The 9920-nt window shown below is 38.2% G+C and overlaps 2 protein-coding genes across 3 annotated transcripts; one reads left to right on the top strand and one right to left on the bottom strand.

Moving 5' to 3' along the window:
- Positions 1-202: 202 nt before the first annotated feature.
- lhb (luteinizing hormone subunit beta) lies at positions 203-1033 on the bottom strand. 2 transcript variants are annotated; one of them, XM_017462378.1, is made up of 3 exons: positions 973-1033; positions 653-836; positions 203-567 (listed from the first exon to the last, which is right to left on the bottom strand). In XM_017462378.1, exons 2-3 carry the CDS (start codon positions 833-835, stop codon positions 328-330), a joined length of 423 nt encoding a protein of 140 aa, XP_017317867.1. In that variant the 5' UTR covers position 836; positions 973-1033; the 3' UTR covers positions 203-327.
- Positions 1034-2949: 1916 nt separating this feature from the next.
- On the top strand, positions 2950-8520 carry LOC108263832 (cytochrome c oxidase assembly protein COX20, mitochondrial). Its single transcript, XM_017465000.3, has 4 exons — positions 2950-3125; positions 3512-3626; positions 4257-4320; positions 8244-8520. Exons 1-4 carry the CDS (start codon positions 3093-3095, stop codon positions 8368-8370), a joined length of 339 nt encoding a protein of 112 aa, XP_017320489.1. The 5' UTR covers positions 2950-3092; the 3' UTR covers positions 8371-8520.
- The last annotated feature ends 1400 nt before the right edge of the window (positions 8521-9920 follow it).

Below are 9920 nucleotides of genomic sequence, written 5' to 3'. Positions count from 1 at the left end.
CATACTAGCAACCAGGACTTTACAAATCAAGTAAATTGATGTAAATTATGTTAAATGATGCGTATCAGTGGATTTTAAAATACGAGAGTGCAGCGATTATGATCTCTGTGTTTTTCGAGGACTCTCTTTTACCCTTATGTGTGATTGATTGAAAATGTTTCCCTGTTCATACAAGAAAAGAAAATTCTTAGTCAAGCAAGTCTTAAGTCATGTTGTATATTGTACTTTGCAAGTAGCTCTTACAACAAGGTCAGACTCTGATCATTCTTGGAGTAAATGGACTCGTTGTAGTTAGACTGAGACTTCTGCATGCACGTTGGCAGAGGTTCAGTAATCCAGGATGTACTCTTTCTGTGTCATACAGAAATCCGGATTCAGGCTCTCGATGGTACAGTCCGAGGTGTCCATGGTGCACAGGCTGCACTCGCAGCTTAGTGCGACAGGATATGTGACGTGAGGATCCACACCGGGCCGACAGTCAGGCAGGCGTACGGTTTCATAGCGAACGTCCCTGTAGGTACACACATGCTGATAGATGGAAGAGAACGGGCTCTTGTACACAGGTTCCTGTAGAAAACATTTATTTGTAAACCATTTTTCATACTCAGATGATATCTGTAAAATAAGTAAAATAAGTAAAATATATATTCACCTTGGTGAAGCAGTGCCCGCTGCAGATGGCGGTTTGAAACACAAGGCATTTCGGGCAGCCATCTTTCTCCACAGAAACAGTCTCATTAACAGGTTCGCAGTGTGGCAGAATGTAGCTTTGAGCGGGGGAGAAGGAGTTCATCAAGAAACACAGGAGAAGAAAAGAGGAAGCTGGCACTGACATCCTGTAATAAAACACATGAAAAATACGACACATACCTGAAATAATCAAGCAAGGACAAATTATCTTGAGTTCAGACTACACTTTGCACTTTTATGTACATTTTGGATGTAATATTTATACATTTAATTAAATCACACCTTATCACATTACTGTCCTTACTTTAGAGATTTTGCTGTGATCGCTCAGTGGATTGCTGTCTGTTCCTACAAGAGTTTAACATGTTTATATAGTGTCGCAGAATCGAAACGTGGCCTTATCGCACTAATCTCAAATAAATTACAGCTCAGGGCTCTGACATAATCACGGCTACTTTTTCAAAGGTACACCATGACACTAGAAACCTGCAGTTCATCTTGCCCTCAGCCAAAAGGATTAATGAGCTTCCTGTTTGGACAGGTTTCTTTCATTTGTGGTTGTGTTCAGTTAATGGTTAGGTAACCATGGGCCTTTTGTAATCCCAGTAAATACAATGCTATAATACAGTGATCCTCATATTGGATTATATGAAATAAAGGTACCAAACTGTACTTTTTCCAGTTGCTGCAGTGATACCATCAAGGATACATCTTTTGTACCTTTAGTTTGTATCTTTCATCTGGAAACATGAATATAGTAAGCATAATTGGACCTTAAGGATAACTGATGTACACGATATCACCAAAGGTTTGTGGACACCTGACCATCACACCCATATGTGCTTTTTGAACATCCTATTCCAGATTTATTCTCTGCTTTGCTGTTATAATAACCTCCACTTTTCTGGAAATTCTGGGTTTTGGAGTATGGCTGTGTGGATTTGTTCGTTCAGCCACAAAAGCATTAGTGAGTTCAGGTGCTGATTTTGGGTGAGGAGGCCTGGGGTGCATTCAGTGTTCCAAATCATCCACAAAGCATTTTCAGTTGAGTTTGGGTCAGGGCTCTGTGCAGGCCACTCAAGTTCTTCCATTCCATTGTTGGCAAAACATGTCTTCATGAACCTCGCTTTGTGCACATTGTCATGCTGGAACATGTTTCACCTCTTTTGAAAACTGGAATGCTACAGAACAGATGTATCTAAAAAAAAAATTGAATATTGTGGAAAAGTTCATTTTCATTTCATTTTCCGTATTTTAACTAAAAAAAAAATGGAACTTTCATATATTCCAAATTTGTTACACATAAAGTGAAATATTTCAAGCGTTTTTTTGTTTTAATCTTGATGATTACGGCTCAGGGAAATAAAAAATCCAGTATCTCAAAATATTAGAATAAAGAATTTATAATACGGAAATGTCGACCTGAGAAGAGCTCTAATGAGCTAATTAACTCAAAACATCTGCAAAGGTTTCCTGAGCCTTTAATCTCTCAGTCTGGTTCAGTACACTCAACCACAATCATGGGGAAGATGAAAGTAAATGTTGCATTTCATTTGGAAATCAATGTGTCATTTGGAAGTCCCGTGTGAAGTTTCCACAGTCAGTGATGGTTTGGGGTCCCATGTCATCTGCTGGTCTTGGTCCACTGTGTTTTCTCGAGTCGAGAGTCGATGCAGCATCTACCAGGAGATTTTAGAGCACTTCTTGCTTCCATCTACTGACAAGCTTTATGGAGATGCTGAATTGCTTTTCCAGCAGGACTTGGCACCTGCCCACAGTGCCAAAACTACTAGTAACTGGTTTGCTGAGCATGGTATTACTGTGCTTAATTTGCTAGCCAATTCGCCTGAACTGGACCCCATAGAGAATCCATGAGAGACACCAGACCCAACAATACAGACGAGGTGAAGGCCGCTATCAAAGCAACCTGGGCTTCCAGAACACCTCAGCAGTGCCACAGGCTGATTGCCTCCATGCCATGCCGCATTGTTGCAGTAATTCATGCAAAAGGATTAAAGCCCAGACCAAGTATTGTGTACATAAATTAACATACTTTTCAGAAGGTCCACATTTCTGTATTATAAATTCATTATTCTATATTTTGAGATACTGGATTTTTTATTTCCATTCCATTTGATTTGTTATTATTATTATTATTATTATTATTATTATTATTATTATTATTATTATTATTATTATTATTCAAGACCAACATTACGAGACGTCGTGAGGTGACCGGAACTAACGATTTCAGTCTACGTTCCCGTCAGGAACATTCACTGACGGACCACAATATTGCAGTTGTGCAGGGTGGCTGCCAATGTCATTCACGTTGTTATGAAATAACCGAGTCAAGCAAATTCGTTGTAGTATGCGTATAAAGTTATAATATTAGTGTAAGAATGGCAGAACAGGAGCCTGACAGTAAAAATCAGGTTAGTGTTTTTGGTTTTAATAAGCTGATATATAGCAATCGCTGTACCAGTAGCAATAGCAACTAACTGGACCAGTGCTAATTAGAACTGTAACGTTAATAAAGCGAATGCAAATGTCTGTGTGTTTAAATGTGTATATATATATATATATATATATATATATATATATATATATATATATATATATATATATATATATAATTTATACAAGCAAGGTGTTATATGTGTTAGGGTCAGATACTCTTTATATTTGACAATTAACCAAATGTGCTGTATGTTTGCTAGCACCATTTGCTGTCTTATTCTCTCTTTTTTTTGGTCCAGGTCCTGTCTAAGATCTTTATACTGATCATCCATACTGTATATCACTGTTTTGTTCTGCACAGGGAGTGAAACTTTTAGGGATCCTGGACGTTGGGAAAACTCCTTGTGCAAGAGAAGCTATTCTCCATGGTGCTGGAGGATCTGCCGTTGCAGGACTAGTGCACTTTTTGGCAACTAGTAAGTCTTACAATTTCCAACATACTCCAGTCCATTTACTGTTATTGGTTGAAAGCTTTCCAAGTGAAAAGCATGGAATTGTTAACACGAGGTCACATAAAAACGCCTGCAGTAATCATAAAAAACTGTCCTGTTCTCATCCCAGGACTCTTATTCACAATAAGTTCATACTGAACAATCTTTCAACACAGTTTGCTTTCTGTTCGCTTTTACTCTTCTACGACGGTAAGTTTAGTAAGTCCGCTATCCTGTGTCACAGAAGAGGATTGGTTCCCGTAAGGAGTCGGGTCCGAGAAAGCAGACAGGCTGGCAGGAAACAAGTGCACTAACTGTTGTAGGAAGAGCAAAGCCACAACTAACAAAACAAGAATTAGAGTAAGTGCCTGATAAACACCCAGTCGCATCCACTCTTCCCAGTACGGCTTAAAGCGACAAGTAATATACACCACGAACAAGAGCGCAACATGAATCACCTCAACAAGTAGCAGTACAGCAAAAGGTCAAGATGTTCACACACAAATAAACAGAGACGGCGCTTAGGGTGTGCGTCTAAGGATTGATCAGCTTTCTCAGTCTGTAGTGATTATTTTTGATGTATGTTAATTAAGTGTTTTTGTCTCCCCCCATCAGGCAGAGTGAAGCGCTCATTCCATGTTGGCATGGCTGGATTCATGCTCACAACACTGGCTTCATGGTGCGTAATCCCACATTTGAAAAGCAGCAATATGTGTCATGTTCTTCTTGTGTTAATAGAAGTACAGATATTGACTACACTCTCTACTGTAACCCAAAGCGTAATGTTGTACAAAATAGACACTGTAAGAGCTGACGATGTGATGTAATGTAATGGACCCTTATTAGTAACTCCAGCTTCTGTGAGCTTTTACAGCTTTGTGAAGACAAATGAAGCATTTATGTGTATTCGTTTAGCAGACGCTTTTATCCAAAGGGTCTTACAAATGAGGAAATACAAGCAAAGCGATATATCAAGCGAAAAACAATACAAACAATGCAAGTAGTGCTACCATGCAAGATTTATAATTGAGTTCTAGAAGGAGCAAAGTGTGGAGAGTAGAGGTGTAAGAGCCAGCATACATTTTTATTGATGGATGTATGTATGTGTGTGTGTGTGTGTGTGTGTGTATATGTATATATGTATATGTATATGTATATATATATATATATATATATATATATATATATATATATATATGTATATATATATATATATATATATATATATATATATATATATGTATGTATGTGTGTGTGTGTATATGTATATATGTGTATATATACACACACACAAAGTATCTCACAAAAGTGAGTGCACCCCTCACATTTTTGTAAATATTTGATTATATCTTTTCATGTGACTGAAGAAATGACACTTTACTACAATGTAAAGTAGTGAGTGTACAGCTTGTGTAACAGTGTAAATTTGCTGTCCCCTCAAAATAACTCAGTACACAGCCATTAATATCTAAACCGCTGACAACAAAAGTGAGTACACCCCTAAGTGGAAATGTCCAAATTGCGCCCAAAGTGTCAATATTTTTTGTGGCCACCATTATTTTCCAGCACTGCCTTAACCCTCTTGGGCATGGAGTTCACCAGAGCTTCACAGGTTGCCACTGAAATCCTCTTCCACTCCTCCATGACGACATCATGGAGCTGGTGGACGTTGGAGACCTTGTGCTCCTCCACCTTCTGTTTGAGGATGACCCACAGATGCTCAAGGTTTAGTCCATCACCTTCACCCTCAGCTCCTTTAGCAAGGCAGTGGTTGTCTTGGAGGTGTGTTTCGGGTCGTTATCATGCTGGAATACTGCATACTGATCATGTTCTGCTTCAGTATGTCACAGTACATGTTGGCGTTCATGGTTCCCTCAATGAACTGTAGCTCCCCAGTGCCGGCAGCACTCATGCAGCCCCAGACCATGACACTCCCACCACCATGCTTGACTGTAGACAAGACACACTTGTCTTTGTACTCCTCACCTGGTTGCCACCACACACGTTTGACACCATCTGAGCCAAATGAGTTTATCTTGGTCTCACCAGACCATGGCCTGCACGGCCACAGGATAGGTACTGCATGGTCCAGCAGTTTCAGTTCCTGGGCTGGCCCATGTACCGAGACACACCTGTGTCCAAGAGCTCATTCCTCAAACTAATCCGGCAATTGGACAAGTGGCAGGAGGAGTACGATGGAGGAGAGGGACGCACTGTGGTGCACTGCCTGAATGGAGGTGGACGATGTGGGACTTTTCAATTCAATTTTATTTGTATAGCTCTTTTTACAATAGACATTGTCTCAAAGCAACTTTACAGAAATATCAACACGGTATACAGATATTAAAGGTACAAATTTATCCCAACTGAGCAAGCTACTGAGTGGCGACGGTGGCAAGGAAAAACTCCCTAAGATGTTTTAAGAGGAAGAAACCTTGAGAGGAAATAGATAACAACAGATAGTGTGAAAATGTTCATTATGGATTTATATGTAGTCTGTTTGGCCTTAGAAGCAGCCATAGTCCCAGCAGTCTGGAATTGGAGTAGATGAGAGCTCCATCCAGAGGTAGGACATCCGAAACGGATCAACGGACTTTCTGTGCAATCAATATTGTGTGTGAGATGCTACGGAACCAGCGCTCTGTGGATGTGTTCCACGCTATCAAAATGCTTAGGAACAACAGGTCCAACATGGTAGATCTCTTGGATCAGTATAAATTCTGCTATGAAGTGGCACTGGAGTACTTGAATTCAGGCTAAGTTGTCCAGACGCAGCTGTCCCATGGCCTTTCAGCGTGAGTTGCACAGGTCACACACTCCCCGCACTCACGTGACACATCTTCTATTCTACGAGCACACCGATGTACTTTACTCCCAAGTTGTCCACGTTTCACCACTGCTTAATATTTTTTGGCAGGTTTTTTTTTTTAAATGTTTTTTTTGTCCCTCTTCTTGCCTGTGACACCTCTGACTTGCCTTTTTATACTCGGTGGATGATAGCTGTCATTTCCATTTTTGTGGGGAATGCGCTATATGCTACAGTGGCTGTGTTTATTTTTAATTACAGATTTTTTTTCATTTGATTTTTTTTGTTGTGAATTAAATTTGAGGCAGAATGACGTGTAGCTGAAGTTCAAAATGGCATTAAGAGCACAGATCCTAAAGGTTGCATTGACATTATTGTGATTGCTTGTGAAATGTTGTTGTGTTAATTGTTGAAGCAAACCACAAGCAAGCTTAATGTCATGTCCAAAGATCCAAAGCTTATATTTGTGACAATTTGTTAATACTGTAAATACTTGAAGGTTGACAGATTATTTATTCATTGAAGGGTTTTTTTGTTTTTGTTTTTTTATTTTTATTTTTGTGAAGCACATTGAGTGACAATCATATTTTTATTTGGTCATTATTATTTTTCTCTTTTGTCAGGCTTGGCATAATAATGGTGACCAGGATGTGATGTTATGTTTTTATTTATCTTATATGGAAAAAAAATACAAATACATACATATCTATAAAGAAAAAAGAATAGAACACACAACACACACGTTTTATTATTCAAATCAGCTCTTTTAGATAAGAGGTGTCTTTTTCGGAATCAAAGTTATTAATTAACGATTGTATACGAGAGCACAGTTAGGGCTCAGAGCACTGTGTTCGTATGCATGGATTGCAGGTCACTGTAATGTCCTACAGTTACTACGGTAACTCTTTTAATTTAAAACATGCTTTTAACATTTCCGGCCAAACATGTTGTGTGTGGATAAGGGGCAATGTGCATACTCAGTAGGTATTCGTGGAATCATGTTATGCCTAAAACCATGACAAACCCTGCTGAAAAAAAACCCCAATAGAAACCCTCATAGAATTTGTAATGGTTTTAATGGGAATTGTATTGGTTTTAATGGAAACTGTAATGGTCCCTCTGGGTCTCTATTGGTAATTTGTCACATTCTATTGGTGCACGTTATGTCTAGTGGATACCATTAAGGACCACTAATGGTTTTAATCGTTTGTAATGGTATTTGTAGTGGAAACCATTAGAATTTTTGTAATGGTTTCTGTAGGGTTTTTTTTTTCCCCAGCAGGGATGGTTTATTTTTATTTCAAAGTTTTTTGTACAGACACTAATCTGATTACAAATGTGTTCGATAAAAGTTATATGTTGTAATTTGTTGAATCTTTTCATGTCAGTATTAATAATTTGCAAGATGTATTTATTGTGTAACGTATGAGCGTTCCACTCTGAACACTCTTCAGTCAGGTAATGAGGGTTAGGACTGATGCAATTGCAGTTAAGAGCTTTAATGAAGATTATAAAGTGTGTGGGAAGTGTAGTCGTCTTTGGCCATGTTTGTAGTCGGTGGTGCATTCTGGAAAATGGAGTCTTGCTTTTGCCATGACATTCACATTTTTAAATTGGAAATCATTACTTATAATAGACTACCCAAATTTCATAATTGAGGTTCAGTAAAGATTAACTGAGTAGCTAATCTAAGCAAATCTAAAGCTTTTTGAAGGGAATCCAAGGCAGCCTTGGGTAAATTTTGAAATACTAAATAACTGCAGTGATGTGTTTTTTTATTGTCTTATTTGTTTTAGGTTCTACTGTCGGTATAACAATGCAAGACTGCGGGTACAGCAGAAGACGATTCAGGAGGGAATTAAGAATAAAGTTATTTACGAGGGGACGAGTCATGATCCTACACGAAAAGCAAGAGATCAGTGAAGTCACAGTTTTTGCTCCTATGATTTTGTTCAATGGTGTTTTGTTCAGTGTCTGAGTAATGAATGAAGCTTTGTCTAAGCTGTTAAAATGTCTGTTTATATGAAGTCAATATTTTACCCAAGTGAAAAAAATATAATAATTAGAACACAATGAATGGCTCTGTGCATTATTCTGTACGTTTTCATTGTATATATACACAGTATGTATACAGTACACACTGTTGAAGACTGCACAGTACTCTAATCTCCACTGTAGCCTGAATCGGAAACCAATGTGGTCTTGTGCTATCGTAGCCTGTCTACTTCAAGCTTTGACGTGTTGTGCGTTCTGAGATGCTTTTCTGCTCAGCACGGTTGTATAGTGTGCTTATTTGAGTTACCGTAGCATTCGGGTCAGCCCGACCCAGTCCGGCCGTTCTCCTCGGACCTCTCTCATCGACAAGGCGTTTCAGTCTGTAGAATTGCTGCTCACCGGATGTTTTTTGTACCGTTCTGTGTAAACTCTACAGAGTGTTGCACATGAAAAGCCCAGGAAATCGACAGTGACCGATCAAACCACTCACCATGATCAAAGCTATTTATATTCATTGTTCAGTTCTTATCATTATTAACCTGCAAAACGTTTGAGAACCCTTGCTGTAATGATCATTAGGAAACATTTACATGGTGGTTCTTCAAGGTGTCAATCGTCTACCGCTTTATCCTATCAAGAAAGTGAAGAAGAAGAAGAAAATAAGGTTGTCAGTTCACTGAAAAAGCCTTCAGTGCTCAGCAATGTAAGAAAAAATGAGGAGTATGTTGAAGATCTCAAAGAAGAATAACTTTATTACAGCGTGGCAGTGACTATGTGCATGAAGCACTTCGGGTATCAATATACAATATCAGCACAGACATTTTATACTGTGTTTCAAACCAGGTTTTCTGTATGTAATATAAATGAAGTTTCATTTTAACTTTTACCGGTAGCCAAAAAATGGCATTTTTGTCTGCTTTGGGGGTACCTGAGTTCAGCATTGATTTGTTTTGTGATCTCACACACCACAGTAGTGGTAATTGTTCATATGAAAGTAGACAATTAAGACTTTAAGAATTAGCAGTTATTTCAAATATTTCTTCTTTGACCTAGCCTACCTGGGGCAATACATTCTCTTTTTTTCATTTTTTATATATATATATATATATATATATATATATATATATATATATATATATATATATATATATACACACACACACACACACACACACACTTTTAACACAAATGTTGATATCAACCCCATTCCTGGTCTCAAAGATGCCCCAAGTACTTGTCCATGAACACCCAACATATGAGGAAGTTATCTCTAACCACTAAAATTGTGTGTAAGGTTATCCAAACACAGTTAAAAACCTATCCAAAATGGCACCAAACCTCTCCAAATGGCACCAAACGCCTCTAAAATACATAAAACCTATCTAAATGGCACAAAGCTTATAAAAATGGCACAAAGCCTTTAAATATTGCAGACTTCTAGAAATAGCAAAAAAAAAAAAACATTTTAAAGTCACAAA

Source organism: Ictalurus punctatus, chromosome 3, assembly GCF_001660625.3.
Source record: "Ictalurus punctatus breed USDA103 chromosome 3, Coco_2.0, whole genome shotgun sequence".
NCBI classification, from domain to species: Eukaryota; Metazoa; Chordata; class Actinopteri; order Siluriformes; family Ictaluridae; genus Ictalurus; species Ictalurus punctatus.
Note: the sequence above shows the minus strand (reverse complement) of the source record. Positions and strands in the feature narration are given on the sequence as shown.

Bases quoted from the DNA above. Each gene is read 5' to 3' on its own strand.
- lhb (XM_017462378.1), bottom strand. From the start codon at position 835: ATGTCAGTGCCAGCTTCCTCTTTTCTTCTCCTGTGTTTCTTGATGAAC. The intron at 568-652 runs GTGAATATATAT...TGTTTTCTACAG, and splicing joins GCGGGCACTGCTTCACCAAG to GAACCTGTGTACAAGAGCCC.
- LOC108263832 (XM_017465000.3), top strand. From the start codon at position 3,093: ATGGCAGAACAGGAGCCTGACAGTAAAAATCAG. The intron at 3,126-3,511 runs GTTAGTGTTTTT...TGTTCTGCACAG, and splicing joins AGCCTGACAGTAAAAATCAG to GGAGTGAAACTTTTAGGGAT. The intron at 4,321-8,243 runs GTGCGTAATCCC...TATTTGTTTTAG, and splicing joins CTCACAACACTGGCTTCATG to GTTCTACTGTCGGTATAACA.